Here is a 25036-nt window from a genome sequence, read left to right on the forward strand (position 1 = left end):
TAAAACTTTTCCACACACCAAGAAAAATTAAGAGGCCTGCTTGAGTGGGCCAAGACCCAACATCACATCACAGTTTTGGCAAGGAACTGCATTTAGATCATCATTGAATGTAAATACAGTCAACACATGCTAGTTGCAATGCCTCATTTTTGGAGCTGGAATTGATGGTCAGGAAATTGGTGCGTTCACAGGAAAGACTTGGAAATTTTACCCTCAGAATGGGATTCTCTGATATAAATTGATTCAAGAATATTACAACGCTAATCTTCTACTGTTAATTCAATGTTATTTTTTGTGCTTAACAAAATTCAATTTATCTAATAATTTGACAGATAGAATAAAGCTAGAGGCTTTTCTAATGTATTTCAAATTAAATGACTTTGAATTAACAGGAGTAGGCTGTAAATTTATTCCATTGTTTATCAAATTTAAATTGCAGACTTAATATTTAAATTTAATATTGCTCATATATTAAGTTTGATGTTTGTATATCCATGTGAAAATAATTAGCGAGGATACAGAATGAGTTAAATGTGATTATTACAAGCGTTCCGAATAGAATCAATCATGTTGAAACCTGTATTTCTTTCAGTGCTACTTCACAATTTATGCAATGATATGGGGCACCATTTCATTTGAACAGCAAAGGAATCACTGGGAGTAATCAATGGACTCTGGCGAGCTGATTACTCTCAGCTTCAGACAGTTGCCTCTAATCAGTGAGAAAGACACTGCAGTTTCTTTTAACAATACAATCAACAGCACATAGTGGAAATTCAACACAAATTCTGTCTTCTTATAACCTGTAAAACATACATGATTTCTTGTTAATTGTACTTGTGTACAGATTGAACAACTAAAAACTCCACAACGTAGGTTTGGATGAAAAAGGCCCTTTGGTGCATTTAATCTTATCCTTCCAGAATAACAATCCTATCCTCTTGCCATTGTAGCATCTGTCTGTGTCTTAAATATATCTAATGTCACTTTGGTGAAAAGGGAGATTCGGTCATATATTTAATAAGAAGAAAATCTACATATATTTTAATATTTTGTATCTGAGATTGGCAATCACTTTAAATGTTAGGTACTGACAGCTGTTTCCTTAGGCTGCGGAGAATACACATTATAATCTGTATTCACAAAGTTATTTGAAAGGAATTGATCTGTGAATGCTTATTACTGTGATTGTTTCTAGATGAGGAAATGTCTCACAGTTCATTAAAAGTATTTGAAACAGATTAATTTGTTTCCAGGATGAGGCCAAGCCATTCAATTCAAATAAGTATTCTTTTGGTACTTTCAACAATATGTTTGATTGACAACTTTTTGTGAGTTCAGGAGAGACATTTTTAGCTTCCTTCATTCTGGTCAATCTTCATATGGTTCAGAAAGTATGTTGCAGGCTGACTTGCTCCAATTCAGTAGCTCCCTGAATCCATCAGAGAGAAAGAGAGCTAGGAGAGGATCTCTGAAGAAGATTAACAACAAACCACTACATAAGGTTATGGTCAGGGACTTTGTTCCAGGTTCTGTTTTGCAATAAGTGTTAGTACAGGAGACAAGGCCATCTGTTACATTATTACATTTTCAGAAGGATTAGTAAAGTCTTTGGAAGAAGGGGTGTGATTTCCAACTGCTGGACGTCTGTTTCTCACCTGGTAAAGGGGCGGCCGAAAGTCGGAAATGGATGGTGTGGATTGGGGGGTTCTTTCAGCTGCCCCATTGATGACCAAGGTCTACCTAATGCAATTTTCAGGGAGCCTTGGAAATGGGTAAGCAGCCTGCACCCCTGCTTCAGGCATAAGGCTGATTAAATATGCAAATTGGGATTCTACACCGATTGTAAGAAACAAATGGGTGGTGTGTGCACCGTGCATGCTCTGCCCATTTGTACTAGGCGGCAAGTGACCCAAGCAGTAGTCCTTAAAGGGAGCCCCTCCGGGATCGGCATCACCCCCCCAATCCTGACCTGCCGGCTGACCGGCTGGAGCCCGAACCAGTTCAGGCATCCTGACCCAGCTTTGGGCGGGCGAAGCAGTTGCTCCATTGTCTTCACACCTATTTTGGGAGGATGTAGATTTTCACTCCGCTCCCCCCCTGTAATTATTATAAATTCACTGTTTGCCTTTGCCACTGTTTGTTTATGTATTTACTCTTTAATAAATCTGATTGGTAGTTTATAGCCAAAGTAGCAGTCTGACAGAATGTTTATGCTACACTTTCCAAAGTCAGAGGTTAAATGGGAGCACATCAGTGGCACAACTAGATTTGGTCGACTGGAAACTGGAGAATGCCGACTTACCTGGTCTAAAGACCGAGCCAGGAACCACACAAAATTGCAGGCCAAACCTGGAGGCTAAGACAGGTGACAGAGGTTCCTGGGAGCAAAAAGCTCCACCACAGGAGCATGTGATATATCCAGCAAGTTGAATACAATAAGAAGATATTCTGTTCAATCCCTGGGCTCACCAGAATAGATATTGGGCAGATAAAGGCATACTGGTTCATCGGAATTGAGGACTCATTTACTGGAGTGGTCTTTAGCACCAACCCTGATGAAAACATCTGCAGTAGAAGTCCAAAAATGCAACACCAGAGTCCTGATCTGAACCCTCCTTCCTGGAAATCCATTCTAGCTGCTGTGTAAAGAAATACTTCCTGATGTCTGTCCTAAATGTTTCACAATCTTGAACATATGATGCCTTGACCTCCTGCCCTGGTGTTTCTGAAAGCATTGTTTCAGATTTTCATTCTCTATCCTAATTATCTTATATATCTCTATTCAATCTCTTTTAAGACATCACTTTTTGAGGTTGAGGAGCCCTAGTTTATTGTCATTCTTCAAAGCTCTTCCCTCTGATATCGAAGAGCTGCCTCATTGCTCTCATCTTCACTGCTTCCTGAAGAGCTTCCTTAGTTGCAGTGGCCAGAAGGCTATGAGGTACTCCAGGTTCCAGCTGAACAGGAAATTGTACAACTTCAGTATGACCACAGGGGATTTGAACTGAACTGATTTGGCAGTACAACCATCTTCCCATGAATTCCGTTTCTTACCACTTCACACTACAAACATATGAAATTGATGGGCAGGAAAAGAACAGCCAGTCTTAACCCTTGTACAGATTTTGGTGTCATCTGCAAACTTACTCACCATACTCCCAACACCACTGTCCAGGTCAAGAATAAAGACCATGAAGAGTAGTGGGCCTAGGACCGAACTCTGGGGGACAGCATTAGTATCATGTCTCCAAGCTGAACCATATCCGTTAACTACAACTTTTTGGCTGCGGGATTGGAGCCAATTCCTAATCCAGGCATGGTTTAGACATGGTGAGAAAAGTGCAATTAACACCCTAGCATATGCTGTTGGCATAGTTTACACCTAGATGGCGATTGCAGGTTTTAAACAGACTCAAATGGAAATGTGTTTGGGCTCAATTTTCCAAAGTCAGCTCATTACCATAGCTTGAGGGACAGATTAGGATGGCAGCGCTTAACTGGGGAATCGACCTTTAAATTTGAAACTATGGCATTTACACTGGCCCTTAATAAACTATATTTAAATTTGTTGTGGTATCCATAATATCTACGAAAGTCTTGCAACAATCTGGATGCTTCAGTCATTTTCAGTTGATAGACCAAAATAGAGAAAGCAGAAATTTGTTTAGGTCAGCTCAGTTCTGACATGCAAAAAACCCACTATGCTCCAGGAATCTCTAAAATAGTTACTGAAAAATCCACATACAAAGAGTTTTAATTTGCTTGAAAGTGAGTTTACTCTCTCTCCTTCCATAGAGATACAACCCATTCAGTTAAGCTCAAAGAACTTAGCTGTAGATTGATAAACACCAGGATATAGGGACCACATATGTGTATGGGTACTGCTAGAGTTTAACTGCCTAAAACTGCACACCTTACAAACACACATCATGGATAAACTTCCTGTTGCTTGTCTAGCTAAGATCACTGCAATCTTTAGGTATTGGCTTGCAAGATCATCTGGAGCTGAGTGAGAAGAATACCAGGTCTAAGGTTTGTCATTTTAGGTCCCATCAATGAACCAGGCTGGCTGTTGAATCATCAAGGGCACCCTGGAGTACTTGGGTCATGTATCACATTACTGACTCTGCCATAGATCAATTTGGTCCAGTTTCCCATTTTCGGGCATTCCATCTTGGAGTACACTCAACCCTGCTTGCCTTCCTCTTCTGCCCTGAGGAGTATAGTCATTAATTGGTCATTGGACAGCTGCAAGCTCAGGTGTGAGCCTTTTCTAGGCAGACAGTAGATACCAGGAGAGACATTGTGAGCAGCAGAATTTTAAAAAAATGTTTGTATGTTTTTCCATTATCCTTATGACCTCAGCATAGACACAACCCACACCATCTTAGTGGTGGTTCCACTAGTTGGAGGCAACTGCTTGCATCTCTGCAATCTAATCAAGGAGATACCAACCCTGGATATATCATCATGTGTCTGCATACTCATCTTCCAGATAATGCCTTCTCAGTCTGTTGCCACAAGTTTCAGTGTCCTCCAGTTATACGACAGATCTCTGTCTTCAGTGTGGTTAAAGCACTTGCACAGGATAGTTTGCAACATGTCAGCCATGTTGATTTTCTATGCCTACAAGTCCAATATCATGTACCAGGCTTACTTTTCACCAGCTGCTTAATCCAACTCCTAATAATATGTTGATAGGGTGAGATGAAGTATGGTGGGCGGAGGCTCATGTGGAGCATAAACACCAGCATAGACCTGTTGGGTTGAATGGCCTGTTTCTGTGGTGTAAAAATCGATGTAATTTTGTGTAATGTAATATGCTTTTGCAAAGAGTTATACCACCTATGATGCTGATTCTGTAGGGTGCTGAGTGACAGTTCGGAGTAAGCTGAAGCATTTCTCCTTTTGTCCAGAAATCCATCCTACAACTTGATGCTGCAATTTGCCCTTCCATTGCATGCCTAGGAGTTTTAATCTATGAAGGACAACATGAAGGAGATGGCCAAACTTCCAGTTAGCTCAGACTAAAGCTAATTAAAATGGTTGCCTTCAAGAGCATCTCACTTTCCTTTGCAGTGTCTTCTTACATGATAAAACTAGTTGTGTTGTCATCTGTCTCTTGAAATTTGCTCTGTCCATTTATCACAGTCTTGAAGCAATAAGAAATCAATGTCATCTTAAGACTGTATCCTGGTATATGGACACTCTATGAACAACTTCAAACCTTCAAATAGGCCTTCTGTTGATTTGTTCTCTTTGATTTTGATTTGATTTTTGTGATACTTTCTGAGCATTTGATCAGTAATAAACAATGACTGGTCAATGAAGTGCTAAGCTGCGATTTACCTCAATTTAACCAATTATTCAAAATTTGCAGATGACACAAAACTTGGAAGAGTAGTAAACACAGAGGAGGATTGTGATAGTCTTTAAGAGGATATAGACAGGCTGGTAGCATGGGCAGACACGTGGCAGATGAAATTTAACGCAGAAAAATGCGAAGTGATACATTTCGGTAGGAAGAACGAGGAGAGGCAATATAAACTAGAGGGCACAACTCTTAAAGGGGTACAGGAACAGAGAGATCTGGGGGTATATGTGCACAAATCATTGAAGGTGGCAGGACAGATTGGGAAAGCAGTTAAAAAAGCATTTGGGATCCTGGGCTTTATAAATAGAGGCAAGTGCAGAAGTCATGATGAACCTTTATAAAACACTGGTTCGGCCACAACTGGAATTTTGTGTCCAGTTCTGGGCACCGCATTTCAGGAAAGATGTGAAGGCCTTAGAGAGATTGCAGAAGAAATTTACTAGAATGATTCCAGGGATGAGGGACTTCATTGGAGAATCTGGGGTTGTTCTCCTCAGAACAGAGAAGGTTGCGAGGAGATTTGATAGAGGTATTCAAAATCATGATGGGTCCAGACAGGGTGGATAGAGAGAAACTGTTCCCATTGGCAGAAGGGCCAAGAACCAGAGGACATAGATTTAAGGTGATTGGCAAAAGAACCAAAGGTGACATGAGGAAAAACTTTTTTACACAGCGAATGGTTGGGATCTGGAATGCACTGCCCGAGGGGGTGGTGGAGGCAGATTCAAAAGGGAACTGGATAAGTACTTGAAAGGAAAAATTTTGCAGGGCTACGTGGATAGGGCGGGGGAGTGGGATTAGCTGGATTGCTCTTGCATTGAGCTAGCACAGACACGATGGGCCAAATGGCCTCCTTCCGTGCTGTAATCTTTCTATGATTAATGAGCATAATTTATGCTTCCAAATACAAATCAAATTGGCCATTAGTTTATGGAAGTTTAGTTTTATAATGATGGAAAGACTTAGCCTTGCCAGATGCATTTCAAGCAGCTTGTAAACACAAACCTTTTTTCCCCTTAATGCAAATGACAGAAAGAAATGACTGCTTTTTTAGGGTAATTTTCCAACTTTGTAATCCTGAATTTCCATTATGTACTCTTGGCAGGCAAGGCTTCCTGCCAGAGACACGACATCAGAAAATTGTCTCTATTTGTCATTAACCTTCATCCTTTCCTGCTTATATAGGCAAACTTGATTTATAGTCTCTTTGTAACCCTCAATGTAAATACTTTACTTGCAGTACTGGGTTTTCCATCTTCAACAAAAGTGTAAAATGCTGACTAATGAGTCATTGTAACTAAAAGTTTTATTTTGATGACTTTATTATTGATGGGATTAAGCATTAAATCTGTACAAACTTTTTTTGAATGTTAAATTGACAATTAAAAGTGGAAGGAGGCGACCTACTTTTTTTTTTGACTTTGCCCAATATTTCAGGGAATTGTGTGCTACTAATTGTCCTTCTACAATAAATGGAGATATATAAAAGTTTGTATTTTCTGCATTGACCACACAGATTTTAAACTGATCACCCAGCATGATGTTGCTATTTTGCAAGTTTTAGTAATTTTAATAATTAAGTTTCACTTGACAGAATATTCCAATTTTGGTTAATATTTTTGAAAGGAATATCCAGCAATGGAATGGAAAGAATATTCTTGTTCACCCTGTATAAAATATGTGTGATCTTAGTTGGAAATAAAATGGCCCAGAATTTGCTGCCAAAATAACAGCAAGTTTAACGAGCTGGCCATTATTAACGTGTAAATCGTCCAGCAGCTAGTGGCGAGGAAGAGATACCCCTTGAATTGCAAATGGGCACAAGTTGCTGGACGATTTGCGCCACACTGCCGTTAGCCTTACGAAACGCATCTCACCCTCAACCTCCCTGTGAGTTTCATGAAGTTGCTGCATTTGCGCATTAATTGCCAATTAAACTCGCCGCAGAAAGTAAGGCTTGGTAATTAATAGTGTATGTACCTTTTTTAATGAGGAGATTTATGTTCCTGCAATGCCAATCAACCTCTTCGGTCAAGAAAGGGAACAATTTAAACTGGTGTCTCATTCCTACAGGTAGTAAACTGTTGTTTGAGATTTTAAAAATTCTTACTTTTCCTTTCTGCCTTTTTTCCTTTCTATCTTAATCCAATCTTTATTTTCCTCTCTTTAATTCTCTTTCTGTACCTGATTTGACTCTAATTCACCCTCCTTCTTTGTCGTTCCTCTGTTTCTTTCTCAATCCTTAAATCTCATTGGTTAAAGAGATAGACTGTTGGTCCCGTTGTTAACTAAGGTTCCAGATGTTCCGTTGCCCTCGCTGTGCCATTATCAGCTCAGACTTCTAGTAATTTACAAGACGAAACAATTTTGAGCTGGAGGGTAAGCGAAAAAGTCAAACTAACGAGGCATGCCACAAGATGCGCTGCCCAGCAAATTCTGGACCATTTATCTTTACTGGTTAAAATATTTCACATTTTGTAAATTTGGCACCTCAAAGGATGTGTCATTGAACAATCCATATGGAAAAGGATCCTCACCCTCCCAAGTGATCAAGTAATAGTTTAACATTAATCCGTTTTCTAATTCTTTTCAATTTTCTAGTTAAACATGTTATTGATTTGTCCATACGTTACAGTAAGTGGAAGAGAAAAGTACAAGCAATTGACATTGATGTTGATGTCATACAAATGTATCATGTACAATCAGCAACCAAAGTGGTTTTGTCTTCAGCATTAGGTCGTGGGGTACAATATTACAAATGTTTCAGATTGGGATGTCAGTGAATATATTTAGGTGATCTAGTTTGAGCACGTACCAAAAAGAAATGTGCAAAGTTTTAATGAATGTCTTGGTGAAAGACAAAAATAATGTGTGTGTATGAGGGAATGGGAGAAAATTCTATTGATTTCATGTACATTCCAGAACATTCTTGGCTGGGGAAAAAGGCTTTTCTTAAAATGAAAATGTAAATAAACTCTTAGTAGTTTTTTCATTGAAAAAGCTACATTGTAGTATGCGGGCCTTTTCTACCTTTAATTCATCTTTGTATATGTGGCCATCTCTCCACTGACTGCTCGGTTGATGTACAGAACTCTTTAGCAAGCCATGAACTGATGCATATGTGTGCCTTAACATGTACAATTGTCACACATTATTGGTTCTCACTTAACAGCAAAAGTTGTTTGTTCTGTTCCTATAGTAAAGCAATAATTAATAACAATAATCCTGCCTCAAATGCAAACACCCCAAAATACAATTACCTCATACGAGTTTGATTCCTGAAGGCAAGTTCCATAGGCAGGAGAAGCTTCATCCATGTTATTCCTTGCAAACTGTTAGAATTACATTTTGAACTACAGTTGCAGCATAAATATCCTTTTTCCAAATTTCTTCTATGGACACAAAGCACTTTGCACATAGAGAAAATTATAATTTGAAAAATGGGGGGCAATTTGTGTTTACATCCAAGGAAAGGTTGTTCGCGTGACCCTAGTGCAAAATGTCAATGCTACAGAAAAATAAAATTGCTTCCTTTTGTTCAGACAACATTTTGGCCAAAGTGTTTGATCTTGTATTAATAGAAACTTTGCACAGCTCATAATACACATGTTGTGATGAGCATTTAAGGTTTAATTATGAATTTCATTATAAAGATACAAGAGAAAAGAAAATGTATTTCTATATTTCAACTTCTGTTCAGAAATTTAAAAAAATCCAGTATTGTTTGTTCTTTGTTAATGCCTCATCGGTCTAAGGTTAGTAATAAAGCCAGGTTGTTTTTGGTTTTGAGACACCACTTGTTCAGTTGCTAGATTTTTTATTGGCTTTCTTCATACTGGATGAAGAGTTCCAATTGAATGAAGAAAAACCGGTAAATTTCCTTAGGGCAGAAATTTGCCCACTTAGAGGTGTGTATCAGGAAATAGTGTCTGCATATCTCATGGTTTTACATCTGTTTCTAGTTCCTTTATACTAGTCATATATCACTTGATTTCAAATGAACTGTGGGGCTCACCTGATGATCAAAAGAGTTTATGCAGTGACTACATATACCACATAGACCAGGAGGGTCCAAGGTTCAATTTCCCAGAATGTGCTGAGATAGCTGATCTGACCTGGGGTTGTACAATTGCCCTCAGCACAGTATGGGCTAGAGAGGGGAAAACTGACAAGGGTTTCCGTTGCCAATCTCTCCCATGTGTAACGATCACGTGAGGACCTGGTCATACATAGCTGTGATGCCCCCCCATTCTCATCCTAACAGGCTGACACTCACTGACACTGATGATGAATGGCCACTTTGGGTAAGGTAGCAAAGGTCCCAGTTGTTTGTGGAATTCTACCCCAGCAAGGAATCAATAGCTTCAGGAATGGAGAAAAGGAGAGAAAAATCAATGGCAAAAATATCAATTAAAGCAACGGACTATGGGTTCATGTTCACATAGATGTACTCTGGCATTTATACAATTCACAATAAAGAAAAATATTGCCAATATGTTTCTGTAAATGGGAGCAGATCAGTTATCAACATCAGTTGATAAAATGGGCATTTGAGGATAAATACTATTTTAGCTTGAACATCAATTTTACATTCTCATCCTCATGTTCAGACCTTTTAATGGCCTCATCTCTCCCTATCCCTGTAGCCTCCTCCAGTTCTACAGCCCCATGATCTGCATACCTCAAACTCAGGCCTCTTGTGCATTTCCCACTCCCTTTGCCCCACCATTGGTGGTCATGTCTAATCCCTAAGCTCTGGAATTGCCTCCCTAAACCACTCCACCTCTCTACCTCTCATTCTTTAAATTCTTTCTTCAAAACCTGCCTCATAGACCAAGCTTTTAGTCATCCCAATTATCTGCTCCTTTGGCCCGGGTCCATTATTGTCTGATAATATTGCTGTGAAGCACTGTGGGACTTTTCCCTATGTTAAAGACACTATATAAATGCAAGAAGTTGTTGTATTTTTTAGTTATTTCATGTAAAGTAACAGGACGAAACTGAGACGTTTTATTTGCTTCCTCCTATTTTTTGCTAACTCTTTTTGTGTAGGTTTTGTGTTGCATCAATATCAGATCAAATCATAATGCTGCTTTCATAAATTATCAGCAGATTATTCTGTTTGGCCTGACAAATTTAATACATTTCCAATTGATTTTTCCAGTGCAGAACATGCAAGTTTTTCCGAATCAAGATGTCAATCATAATGAAGTAACATATTCAGGGAAGAATGAATTGCTTTGCGGAGGAACAAAATAAATTCCTATATGATATAAATTGGGCAGATTTATCAGCAGTTCAGACTTCCCAAATGGTGCTAATGATCAGTAGCAATGCTTAATGAAAGAATGATTAAGTGCCAGTTGAACTCAAAATTGGGGTGGGGCCTGCTGGGAAAAACATATTTGTATAATTTCCAATCATAAAATTCTGGCACTATTTCATGATGGTATTTAGATCAAGTAGTTAATGCCAACAGACCACATTAATAGTACTCCCAGAAGAACAGTCTTTTATTCGGTAGAATTGGCTTAAGTATCAGCACTGAACCATTTGGCAGCTGTGGAAGAGCATGGGAAGACAAAGTGAATTTCTAGCTAAGGTTGAAATGTCCGACCCTTACTAAAAGTTAGAGAATGGGGGAGCTTCAAGACTTTTTTCTATAATTAAAAGCCTGCTAAAGACATTGTGAGAACATGTGACTTTGAAATGTGCAATTGTGATATCATTAGCAGGTTTTTAATTACAGAGAAACTCAGCATCCTGCTTTTTAAAATTAAAATAGACACCTCTCAGGAATATTGTATGGATCAGTCAGTCAGCACAATAGGCTACAGCATTACTGATGTTTCTGTGGACACATCGGAACAGGAGGAGGCCATTCAGCCCCTCGAGCCTGTTCCGCCGTTCAATTAGATCATGGCTGATCTGTATTTTAACTCCATCTACCCGCCCTGGTTCCGTAACCCTTAATACCCTTGCCTAACAAAAATCTATCAATCTCAGTTTTGAAATTTTCAATTGACCTAGCCTCAACAGCTTTTTGGGGGCGAGAGTTCCAGATTTCAATACCCTTTGTGTGAAGAAGTGCTTCCTGACATCACCCCTGAATGGCCTAGTTCTAATTTTAAGGTCACATTGAGTCTACCACACAGATACAGACCATTCAGCCCAACTGGTCTATGCCGTCGTTTATGCTCCACATGAGCATATACCCCTGTTGTTCTGGACTCCCCCACCAGAGGAAATAGTTTTTTTTCCATCTACCTTATTGACTCCTTTTAATCATCTTAAACACCTCAATTACATAAAGGGCAAAAGAGTAACTAGGGAGAGAGTAGGGCCTCTTAAGGATCATCAAGGTCATCTATGTGCGGAACCACAAGAGATGAGTGAGATCCTAAATGAATATTTCACATCGGTATTTACGGTTGAGAAAGGCATGGATGTTAGGGAATTTGGGGAAATAAATAGTGATGTCTTGAGGAGTGTACATATTACAGAGAGGGAGGCGCTGGAAGTCGTAACGCGCATCAAGGTAGATAAATCTCCGGGACCTGATGAAATGTATCCCAGGACGTTATGGGAGGTTAGGGAGGAAATTGCGGGTCCCCTAGCAGAGATATTTGAATCATCGACAACTACAGGTGAGGTGCCTGAAGATTGGAGGTTAGCAAATGTTGTGCCTTTGTTTAAGAAGGGCAGCAGGGAAAAGCCTGGGAACTACAGACCGGTGAGCCTGACATCTGTAGTGGGTAAGTTATTAGAGGGTATTCTGAGAGACAGGATCTACAGGCATTTGGAGAGGCAGGGACTGATTCGGAACAGTCAGCATGGTTTTGTGAGAGGAAAATCATGTCTCACGAATTTGATTGAGTTTTTTGAAGGGGTAACCAAGAAGATAGATGAGGGCTGTGCAGTAGACGTGGTCTACATGGACTTCAGCAAAGCCTTTGACAAGGTACCGCATGGCAGGTTGTTACATAAGGTTAAATCTCACGGGATCCAAGGTGAGGTAGCCAATTGGATACAAAATTGGCTTGACGACAGAAGACAGAGGGTGGTTGTAGAGGGTTGTTTTTCAAACTGGAGGTCTGTGTCCAGCGGTGTGCCTCAGGGATCGGTGCTGGGTCTGCTGTTATTTGTTATTTATATTAATGATTTGGATGAGAATTTAGGAGGCATGGTTAGTAAGTTTGCAGATGACACCAAGATTGGTGGCATTGTGGACAGTGAAGAAGGTTATCTAGGATTGCAACGGGATCTTGATAAATTGGGCCAGTGGGCCGATGAATGGCAGATGGAGTTTAATTTAGATAAATGTGAGGTGATGCATTTTGGTAGATCGAATTGGGCCAGGACCTACTCCGTTAATGGTAGGGCGTTGGGGAGAGTTATAGAACAAAGAGATCTAGGAGTACAGGTTCATAGCTCCTTGAAAGTGGAGTCACAGGTGGATAGGGTGGTGAAGAAGGCATTCGGCATGCTTGGTTTCATTGGTCAGAACATTGAATACAGGAGTTGGGATGTCTTGTTGAAGTTGTACAAGACATTAGTAAGGCCACACTTGGAATACTGTGTACAGTTCTGGTCACCCTATTATAGAAAGGACATTATTAAACTAGAAAGAGTGCAGAAAAGATTTACTAGGATGCTACCGGGACTTGATGGTTTGACTTATAGGGAGAGGTTGGATAGACTGGGACTTTTTTCCCTGGAGAGTAGGTGGTTAAGGGGTGATCTTATAGAAGTCTATAAAATAATGAGGGGCATAGATAAGGTAGATAGTCGAAATCTTTTCCCAAAGGTAGGGGAGTCTATAACGAGGGGACATAGATTTAAGGTGAGAGGGGAGAGATACAAAAGGGTCCAGAGGGGCAGTTTTTTCACTCAAAGGGTGGTGAGTGTCTGGAACGAGCTGCCAGAGGCAGTAGTAGAGGCGGGTACAATTTTGTCTTTTAAAAAGCATTTGGACAGTTACATGGGTAAGATGGGTATTGAGGGATATGGGCCAAGTGCAGGCAATTGGGACTAGCTTAGTGGTATAAACTGGGCGACATGGACATGTTGGGCCGAAGGGCCTGTTTCCATGTTGTAACTTCTATGATTCTATGATTCTATAATTAGATCACTCCTTAATCTTCTAAACTCAAGGGAATATAAGCCTAGTTTATGCACAAGCATTAATAACTGGATTTAACAGTTTATGCTACTGAGGGATTTCGAAGAGTACTACTGACTGTAGCCAAGTTCAGATATGTGCACATTCCTACAATCCCAAAGGATACATTATGCAAATGTTCGGTTGATGTGTAGTGTAAATAAATACAATCACACACATATGTGCAAATTTCCTCAGGTCCTCATGTGACTGTTCCTTCTGCCCGACTCCTCCATGTACTTGAAGTTTGAGACCAGTGACTCATCAATCTGAATCTAGACAGAACCAAGCACACAAAACAACTCACATGTTAATAGAACTTGACTATTTCTACTCTCTCGACTGATTGGTGGTTCACTTGAGTATGTTCCTGAGATGGTCTGCAAAATAGTCGTAGCTTGTTCTACATTGCACAACATTTCTATTTTGCATTGGAATTGATCTTTCAGAGAAAATACTGTATATCTTATCTGTGAATGTTGATGAAGAACAGAAGCCTTGTCTTGAGTCATATGCAAGAAGGGTAATGGTGGAGAATTTTTAATTACTGTCATTCTTGGGTTGGCAAAACTGGAATTGATTGCCCACCCCTAGTTATCCTGCGAAGGTGGTGGTCGTCCCTCTTCTTGAACCGTTTCAGCCCGTATGGTGAAGGTGCTCCCACAATGCTGTTAGGTGGAGAGTTACAGGATTTTGACCCATCAACGATGAAGGAACTGCAATATATGTCCAAGTCAGGATGGTGGTGATGGTGTTTCAAGGCAGCTGCTGCCCTTCTCCTTCTAAATGGTGGAAGTTGTGGGTTTGGGAGGTGCTGTCGAAGAAGCCTTGGTGAGTTACTGCAGTGCATCCTGTAGATAGTACACACCGCAGCCACGGTATGCGGCTGGTGGAAGTTGTCGATGTGACTGAGATCGATAGATTTTTGGACTCTAAGGGAATCAAGAGATATGGGGATAGGGCGGGAAAGTGGAGTTGAGGTAGAAGATCAACCATGATCTTATTGAATGGCAGAGCAGGCTCGAGGGGCTGTGTGGCCTACTCCTGCTCCTATTTCTTATGTTCTTATATTCTGGCTAGTGGGTAGGGTGCCGATCAAGCAGACTGCTTTGTCCTAAATGGTGTCGAGCTTCTTGAGTGCTGTTGTAGCTGCAGTCATCCAGCCAAGTGGAGAATATTCCATCACACTCCTGACTTATGACTTGTAGATGGTGGAGAGGCTTTCAGGAGTCAAGAGGTGAGCCACTCAGCGTAGAATACTTAGCTCATGACCTGCTCTTGTAAGCATGGCATTTATGCGATTGGTCCAGTTAAGTTTCTGGTCAATGAAGACGCCCAGGATGTTGATGGTGGGGGAGTTTGCGATGATATTACCATTGAATACAAGGGGAGGTAGTTAGGTTCTCTCTTGTTAGAGATGGTCAATACCTGGCACTTGTGTGGCGCAAATGTTACTTGCCACTTATCAGCCCAATTCTGGATGTTGTCCAGGTCTTGCTGCATGTAGGCATGGACTGCTTTATTATCTGAAGAATTGTGAACGGAGCGGAACACTGTGTAATCATCAGTGAACAGCCCTACTTCTGACCGTATGATGGATGGAAGGATGGTCATTAATGAAGCAGCTGAAGATAGTTGGGCTTGGGGCCCTGCCCTGAGGAACTCTTGAGTATTTTACCATCTCTGTTCTGAATGCCTGCCAGTGCCAACAGCTAATAGAGGTGCAGATGGAGGGATCAAAAGTAAAGCACGATCTGACGAAAAATCATGAGCACTTCAGTCACATTTAGTCCCATTTAGAGTTGCACCATCTGCCATCTCATGACAGGATTTACACGCATGCAGCTGGGTGGCAGAGAATGTCTGGTTTGAGGCAGTTTCTGCTGACCCCGCTAATTTGTACCAGAACAGTACGGTCAGTATGTGTGCAACTGTTGCTTGTTCTGTTGATCTGAAAAGTATGGAAAGTGTCTTTCATTTTCTGGGTAGCATGCCAGATCTATGCCATGCTGATCTGTCTGCATGGTGTCATGTAATTCAGCCATGAAACAAATTACCTTTTATATAGTGCCTATCATAAACATCCCAAGGCACTTCACAGCCAATGAATTACAGCTGATGAAGCAGTAATTGGTTAAATTACGTTTATTCTGTTTTTTGTAGTAGGGCATACCTGGGAACCTTTAGCATTGTTAGCTGAATGCTGGTGCCATAGCTATACTGGAATAGCTTGGCTAGGGATGTGGCTAGCTCTGATGCACAGGTTTTCAGCACTACAGCTGGGATGTTGGCAGGGCCCATAGTCTTTACGATGTCCAGTGCACGCAACAATTTCTTAATATCGTGTGTACTGAACCAAATTGACTGGACACTGGCATCTATGATGTTGGACCTCGGGAGGATGCTGAGTTGGATTGTCCACGCAACGATTTTGAAAGACACAAAATGTTTCTCTTTCACTCGTGCTGGGCTCCACCGTGGTTCAGGATGTGTATGTTCTTGGAGCATCCTCCTCCCATTAGTTACCTGATTGTCCAGCACCACCCTTAACCGGATGTGGTAGTACTACAGAGCATAGCTCTTATCTCATGGTTGTGGGATTGTTTTCTGGCTATAGCCTGCTGCTTTTGGTGTTTAGCATGCAGGTGCGGAGCTCCTGCTCCTATCTCTTATGGTCTTATGGTCTTATGGTAACCCTGTGTAGTAGCTTCACTAGGCTGGTGCCTCATTCTAAGGCAAAGCTTAGTGCTGCTCCTGGAATGCCCTTCTTCACTCCAAATTGAACCAGGATTGGTCTCCTGGCTTAATGATCATCGAGGAATGAGGAATAATATACTGGGCCATGGAGTTATGGAATGTCATGGTAGTAAACTCTGCCTGCTGCTGACAGACTACAGTACTTCATGGATCCTTAGTTTTGGGCTTCTAGATCTGTCCTTAGTCTGTCCCACTTTGCATGGCAGCTGTGGTAAATTACATGATGGAAGTTGTCCTCATTGTGGAGATGAGAGATTGCGTTCACAAGGAACGTGGAGTGGTCGCTCTGACCAATGTTATTGTGAACAGACATGTCTGAAACACATGTTGGTGATTTCCCCCCAGGCAAAAGGCATCCATGTACAATTGATCCAAAAATGGCTTCACAACATTAAATTTTTTTACACCAATATGTCTACTTGGTCTTGCTAAGGTGCATTTATAATTCAAGTTTAGCATTAATGGGAAGTGATTTCTGCTTCACACCAACGCTAAACTTACAAGGGCAGATTTTCTTGCCCCGCCCCAGGAGCACCGTACCTGAAGGTTGCTGCTCTGTCCAGGTTCTGAAACAACAGTATTTTATATCTCGGGTCATGAAATACCACAGCTTCTGGGTCTGAACAGGAGCAGCACCTTGCGTTGGCAGAAGGGGGAGGAAAATGAGTAATACCGCAGATCCCTCAGGCCTGCAGCTGCAAGTTGGGCCTCTGAGTCTGGGACCTTCTGGTTGGTGATGGAGATCAGTAGCCAGAAGGCCCTGATTGCATCCAAACCGTGTAGGGGGGGACTAACAATTGACAAAATGTAACCCCCCACCCCTTTGATTGGTGGAATCCAGGGGCAGGCCTTAGCTTCATGTTTCATTTGGAGCCCCTGTTCAGGCTGGCATGTTCAGTGAATGCTATCCCAGAAAAATGAGGCGGGAGTCTGGGAACGCTCTGTCCCATCTCATGAGCATGCCTGCAATAGGCCTGCGCCTACTGACTTAGGCCCAGTTCCCCCCTTGCCCCCTCCACCCCATTCGCTCCACAAGCCCTGGAAAGGGGCAGGGATCTGGCACAAGGAGTCGCTGCCCTTTTTCCCTGACCTTCGCATCCCAGAGTGTGTGTCCCCCAAAGGCAAAGATCAGGAAAACCAACTCCCCAGTGTCAATTCAGACTCAGTACCTAACCTAACTGGAGCAAAGCGATGAGGCTTCCTGGAGGAAGGAGTCTCACATGACTTCCATTGGACCCCAGGCTTTTTTAAAAACCTACCTGTGTTTAATTTAAATGTTTAGAAAGCGGGAACTCTCTACTCCGTGCTCCATAAATGTTTACATTTTAACTGTTGGGTGATAGCTGTTTCTGGGGCAGGACAAATGGAGTTTCAGCCAGACAGTCTAACTGCAAACTAAGATGTAGGTTCTTGTATTGTTCTTTAAGTCTTAACGTTTTCCACTGTTACCACCAGTGTAAACAACGTTAGAAACATTTATAAAACACGGAATATTCTTAGAACATGAAATCTGTTAATTTGCGTTATTTGAACTTGGACATGAATGGACAACTGAATGTGAAGCTGATTGATTTAGCACCAGATTAGAAGTGGACGATGGCTCCAGTTGAAGAGTTGAAAGCACAGTGGGCCGAATGGCATCCTTTTCTATGCTGTTTTGTAATGTACTCTATTAGCATGCTGGTGGTAACTCTAGATTTCCAGAAAGGTGCTGTTGGCCATCCAGAGCAAAATTTAACCCACACTACTTTTACATCTTTTTTCAAACATTGAAAGTTGGTGAATAGATTCCTATCATCATATGTAATTAAAAATTTTACCTGCTAGACTAATAACTGCAATAGTTTTTTATTGTTTCAAAGATCTATTCAGAAAGGCTGGTATAATTTATTCAATAATGAGGAAGCCAGGATACAATTAACCTGGTCCTAGCTCTGAGAATTCATTACATGGTTCTGATGGTAGTTTATTAATGACATTAATCAGCAAAGCCAATGGGGGGGTTGATAACATAAAATTATACCACTTAAATATTCATTCATATTGACCCTAATTGTGAAGCTATTATTAAAGTGAAATAAATAGTGCAAGTTGACATATTTTATAGAAAGCTTAGAAAATAATTCAAACACAACTGAAAATATTCCGGACAGCGATCTCCTTATACAGAATTAATGGCACAAAATGAATTATGCACTTTATGTAAGAATTTGAGAGAAATCATTACATGAAATCTCTAAACTGATAGTTTTAATAACATTTGAGGAATCTTTATACTGTTTCATCATTTATATGATTTAAATATAAATTGTCTGTTTTGAACAAGCACAGAAAATATGAATTATAACAAAGTAATTTCTTGTTCTTTTTTTTAAGTCCATTCCAGTTATATTCTTACTCTCACCAATTTGTAATTTTATCTATGGCTGGAGGTTTTACAGAGCACCAGTGAACTGACCTTGCAACAATAGATATAATTTGAAAACAAGCCTTTGTTGTTCCACCAGACTTGAGGGAATATGCATAATCTTACCTTTGTGAGATAAAGATGATGGAAATGAATAGATAATGTAGGAGGAGAACATAGTAGGCTTCAAACATTAAAAGGTGAATTAAAAATAATGTGTTGTTTATATGCTAATAATGAGAATTGGATGTCACAATGGCTTTTTGCAATATGTTTATTGGCAATCAGGATTTGCTTGATGCATGATCTTTCTAAGTATGACTGCAGAATTAAATAGATTTGCGGTATTATTTTTTGGAATTACTGTTAATTCTACTCTGACTCTACCTGCTCATGGAGATATTCTTTTCAAATATAAAGAACCTTACTGTGTTGAATTTATCAAAATAATTAGACGATTGATAAAGATGTATAAACTTTAAGAGTTAACCAGGTATTGGTGTTTAATAGGTTTTATGCTTTATTTATTGTGTCAGATAGTACTTGCATAAAATTACATAGATATTACAACACAGAAACAGACTGTTCGATCCAACAATTCCATTACAAATTTCAAGCTCGGTTGTACCAGGTATAAGATTGAAAAACAATTACTCAAAAATCGATGTGAAAACAATCAAGGTATCGCAATGGTTGATGTTATCCCATCTACGTCTCTATTTTGTTTTCACTGTATACATCACTAATTCAAACAAAACCTTCCAATCATCTGGTACTTTGAAGTGAACTCCATTATTCTAATTTTTAAAAAAACTATTTGTACTTCTTGTAGGATCCTTTATGATGGTGAACAGCTCTGGACGAATATCAGGACAGAAGGCTCATCTGTTATTGCCTATATTAAAAGAGAATGACACACACTGCATTGACTTTCACTATTTTCTGTCAAGCAAAGACAGATCAAGTCCAGGTGCTTTGAATGTCTATGTGAAAGTTAACGGTGGACCTCAAGGAAACCCTGTATGGAATGTGTCTGGAATCGTTACTGAAGGATGGATTAAGACAGAACTGGCTATCAGTACGTTTTGGCCTAACTACTATCAGGTAAGGTTACAGAATAATAGATATCTGGGAGTAATTATAAGGCATCAACAGGCTGTGTTACTGAGTGCTGGTGTGAAGGTTCAGTTGCCAGCATTGCTGAGTTCTCAGTTTAGCCTGCCATGCTGTATGGAAATCAGATGTTTCTTCATGGAGGCAAGAGGGAAATGGAGGGAGAATCATTTGTGGATTGTTCTGTTGTGGCTTCTAGTAACTGGCTTAGAGCAGCATGACAGAGGTTTCCAGGCAGTTCGCCAACCCATTCTCTGAGTTTCAGTTGGTTTGTGGTTGAGGAAAATGAGAGTAGATACCCTCTAAAAAAATAAAATTGGGCCAAAATAAGGTTAATCCTGCTCCACTGGTGACTCGCACTCCAGACCCCGCCAGAGTATCTGGGGTAACAGAAATAAATCAGACATTGCTCACCAAGAATGGGCACATCTTGGATGCTAGCTAGAACGGGAAGAGCACAAGAAGCAGCCATGGGGGGAGAAGCCAGCGCAATCAGTTGAAAATTCAAAAAATTGTAGCTATCGGTATGAGAGGGCCAATTTCATTTCTGCTGCCTTTAGTTTGCTGGGGTGTTCCATGCAAAGACCCAGAAACTTGTGGGGGCTCCTCTTATGACCATTCTTTGAGCTGGGTGTCAGTGTCTTTTCAGTGTTGAGGTGACTGGGTGCTCAGGAGATGGGAGTCATTGGAAATCTTGTAGGTGATATCATTCCATTGGCTCTGCCTCCTTTTCAATGTTAGACGATTTATGTAGCAGACATAAGAAAGAAAGAAAGACTTGCATTTATATAGTGCCTTCCATGACCTCAGGATGTCCCAAAACACTTACAGCCAATGAAGTACTTTTGAAGTGTAGTCACTGTTGTAATGTTTGAAATGTGGCAGCCAATTTGCACACAGCAAGGTCCTACAAACAGCAGTGTAATAAATGACCAGATAATCTGTTTTGGTGGTGTTGGTTGAGGGATAAGTATTGGTCAGGACACCGGGGAGAACTCCCCTGCTCATAACTACCATACTCCAACCCCCCCACCATGGGAAATTACATGCTGCACTCTCCACGGTGGAGACCTGACATTTCCAGGTCCCACCAGGTTTCCCAACTGTTTCAAACATGTATCCACTTCCCTTTTTAAAGGTAATATAGTTTCTCCTTCCACCATTATTTCTGGAAGGGTAGTCCACATCCTAGTAACCTTCTGTATAAAAAAAAATAAATTCTTCTAATGTTTCACTTTGTTCTTTTGGTGATGGTCTTAAATTTATGCCCTCTAGTTGCCAAATCTATTGGTTAGTTTTTTTTTTATTTCTGTTTTCAAACCTCTCAATTTTGAGCATGTCTATTAGATCGCTTCCTAATCCAATCCATTAACTTATCTATGGATTTGGATGGGGTACAGCGCAGATTCACCAGGGTTTAAAGGGTTAAATTATGAGGAGTGGTTCCATAAACTTGGCTTCTATTCCCTTGAGTTTGGATGGTTGAGGGAATTATCTAATTGAGGTCTTTAAAATGATAAAGAGTTCGATAAGATAGATACAGAGGGATTATTTCCTATGATGGGGGAATCCAGAACAAGAGGGCATAATCTTAAAATTAGAGCTAGGCTATGTAGGAGTGAAATCAGGAATCATTTTTTACACAAAGGGTAGTGGAAATCTGGCACTCGCTCCCCAAAAATGCTGTGGATGCTTGATCAATTGTAATTTTCAAGACTGAGATTGATTATTTTCAGTTAGGTGAGGGTATCAAGTTGTAAAATCTCGCTCAAGAAGGCGGCTCACCACCACCTTCTCAAGGGCAATTAGGGATGGGCAATAAATGCCGGCCTTGCCAGCGACGCCCACATCCCGTGAACGAATAAAAAAAAAATATGGATCAAAGGAGAGTAAATGGAGTTGAGGTACAGGCTCGAGGGGCTGAATGGCCTACTCTTGTTCCTGTGTCTTCCTGAGGTAACTTCCAGACCTCTTCAAAGTTAACCATGCTCTTTATTTTTGTGTCATTTACAAATACTGATGTTGTTGACCCAGTTTCCAAGTCCAGATCATTTATTTATATTGAGAAGATGCAAGATTGTAAGATGCAAAATTCTGCAGATATATCCATACAATATCATTATACATTTTTCTAAGACCTAATAGGTGCAATAGAAGGCAATATATTGTAATATTTTGTGTTGATCAGTACATCAGTACATTATATGGAAATAAGTGATTCATATTAGGAATTAACTTCAATATTAGAGTCCATTAATTTTGTTTCATATTGAGGAATAGGGATTTAATTTATTCATCACTGGTTTTACCATTTCAGGTTATTTTTGAATCAGTTGCTTCAAAGGGCCATCCTGGAAACATTGCTATAGATGAAGTTAGAGTACTCGCTCATCCTTGCAGTAAGTAATCATACTAAATTTGCCATAAAAGACATTTCCGATGTGTGCATGGAAATTAAAGACTTAGATTTTCAAGTACAAATACATGTCTGTTGCACAGTAATATTGAAATTTACCTCTGGTGATTCTCTTTCTGGCTGTATTTTATGTTTAGGTATTTTTGTTACACAAATCTGATGCAATCATTACAATATTCTGAAACCTGTTTATCCAAATATTAATGCTTTCATACAACATCTTACAGAAGTAAAAATAATGTTTTACAGCAAGCTTCTCAGCATTTTGACGGTGTAGAGTGTTCAACATTTTGTGTAAGGTGATAACGAGCAACTAGCTGTAATAGGCTGTAGATTTTCAGTTTAACATCAAAATTTAGGAAAACTATCCAAATGATTGATTTATTTTAGGATAGAAAGCCAGCATTTAACATATTCTAAAATCAGTCTCTACCATTATGGAGGTTTTTAAAAATGGGAAGCAATATAGTGTGGAAGAGAGTTAGAGAATATAGGAGCATGATGCCGGAAGGCTTTGCCACCAATGATGGAGTGGAAGGAGAGGACATTCACAGTGGACCATGGTCAGAATAGTGGAAAGTGTGAGCTGAGATAGGGCTGGAGGAAGTTGCAGAGATAGGGTGAGTTGAGGCCATGGCGGGATTTGTAAATAAGGATGAAGATATTGAAATCAACGCACTGGGGGAATGAGGTACCATTGGAGGTCAGTGACGTTGGAGTACTGGAACCCGCCCCTCAAAAGGTTGTGGATGCTGGATCAATTTGTTGACTGGAGATCACCGGTTACGGTTATTGGCTTAGTACAAAGAGGAGAAGAGTCAATTCTCTCTTAATTCTCAATTCACTTTATTAACATTGTTAGATCATGTACATATAGCTTATATGTCTGGTTAGATATAGGCATGCAGTTTACAGCAGGTTATACAGTTTTATACCCAAACTAGGATTTAAACGCACACCCACTAGGTTTCTCTGACACTCCCTGAGTGGTCACAGAATAGAAAGGATGTATTACCCGGAAAGGAGAGCTGACGCTGGCCAGGCGTTACTTCTCTCTCTCTTGACGTCGTCTCCACGTCCCTGACGTAGGGTCTTCCACTTCCGCGATGGTTGGTCTCCGGAGTCTCACACTGGTATCAAGCCTGCAATTCTTCATTCTTATTCCAAGTCTTATCTCTTCGAGCTGTGTTGTCTTTCTCCTGTTGGTTTAGGTTTGCTCAAGTGGTCGGTGTCATCCCCTGATTGGCTCTGTCCCAAGGGGTTAGGTAGCATTACCTCATTACTCCTTTTCTAAATAAGGACTGGTGTCTCATCACATCCCCTTTGTCTCTTAGAAACGTAGCTAATTCAAACCAGTTCCAGCCAGCCCAGACCAGTGACTGAATTTCAGGTTACTTCAGTTCAAAAGTTACTTTTGCCTGAGTGTTAGCAATTCGGAATAAACTCAGTAGTTTTTGCAGCCCCTGGCCAACAAATTGTAATTTTCAAGACAGCGATTGATAGATTTGTTCGGTAAGGATATCAAGGGATACAGTACAAAGGTGGGTAAATAGAGTTGAGGTACAGATCAGCCATGATCTAATTGACTGGCGGAACAGGCTTGAGGGGTTGAAGGGCCTTTTCCTGTTCCTGTTGGGGCAATTCAAACCTAACTCACCGGGCGAGAAACCAACGGGATCGGGTGCAATGCTGGTTTTACACTCTGCCCAATATTACTCTCCATTGACTTCAATGTGGGTGGGTTAGGTTAAAATTTCCCCATATGTTTCTATGTATTGGGTGAGCCTGACTTAGTGTATAATAGGGTGCAGTTGGTAGTTCTGAATATATGGTAGTTTGTATTGGATGAACTTGGGAAGCTAATGGGAGCATTGGAGAAGACAAGTCTGGAAGTAGCAATGCTTGGGTGAAAATGTCAGCAGTATTAGGGGTGAGATAGGAATGGAAGCCATACTTTAAACCATATTTTTAATCTACTTTTTGTTTCAATGAATGTGTCTTTGTGATTGTGCCTTAGAATCTGTGGTATCAATTTGCTTTTGTGGAGCACATTTTGTTTCATAAAAGATTTTGGGCTTGAAACCATGTTTCAAAACCCATTTAATTTTATAGATTCAGTTTTTGTAGTTTATACCTCCTAAGGATTTTGGGAAGATAGTGTATACGTTAATCGGATTTGGGAAGATAGTGTATACGTTAATCTGATTTGGGAAGATAGTGTATACGTTAATCAGATTTGGGAAGATAGTGTATACGTTAATCAGATTTGGGAAGATAGTGTATACGTTAATCAGATTTTGGAAGATAGTGTATACGTTAATCGGATTTGGGAAGATAGTGTATACGTTAATCTGATTTGGGAAGATAGTGTATACGTTAATCTGATTTGGGAAGATAGTGTATATGTTAATCGGATTTGGGAAGATAGTATATACGTTAATCTGATTTGTGAAGATAGAGTATACGTTAATCAGATTTGGGGGAAGGAAAGGGGTTTTTATGATTTCATGTGATGTGCATTTGCTAATAAAGCAAAGTTTTTGTTGCGGTACAGACCGAAAAGATTTCCAGGCAAAATTATAGGAGAATTCGGGTGGAGTGAAACCATGGAGGGATTTGTAAAGAACGAGAATTTTGAAACTAAAATTCTGGAGCATGGAGAGCCCACTGGAGGTTGGTTAAGACAGAGGTAATAGGTGAACAGGCCTTGGCATTGGATTGGATGCAGGCTATGGATTGGATTTAATGTCCTGAAAATTACTTTGATTTACCAGGCTGATATTATAAAGGCAGACAAGAGGAATC

The 25036-nt window shown here is 40.3% G+C and overlaps 1 protein-coding gene across 1 annotated transcript in view; it reads left to right on the forward strand.

Annotated features, from left to right (window-relative positions):
* Positions 1-25036, forward strand: part of ptprt (protein tyrosine phosphatase receptor type T) — a 721453-nt gene that overhangs the window by 150493 nt on the left and 545924 nt on the right. The window contains exons 4-5 of the mRNA XM_068000862.1: positions 19535-19806; positions 22133-22214. Coding sequence (XP_067856963.1) covers positions 19535-19806; positions 22133-22214 — 354 coding nt within the window. The remainder of the gene's footprint in view (positions 1-19534; positions 19807-22132; positions 22215-25036) is intronic.

This window comes from Heptranchias perlo, chromosome 19 (genome assembly GCF_035084215.1).
Source record: "Heptranchias perlo isolate sHepPer1 chromosome 19, sHepPer1.hap1, whole genome shotgun sequence".
Lineage (NCBI taxonomy): Eukaryota > Metazoa > Chordata > Chondrichthyes > Hexanchiformes > Hexanchidae > Heptranchias > Heptranchias perlo.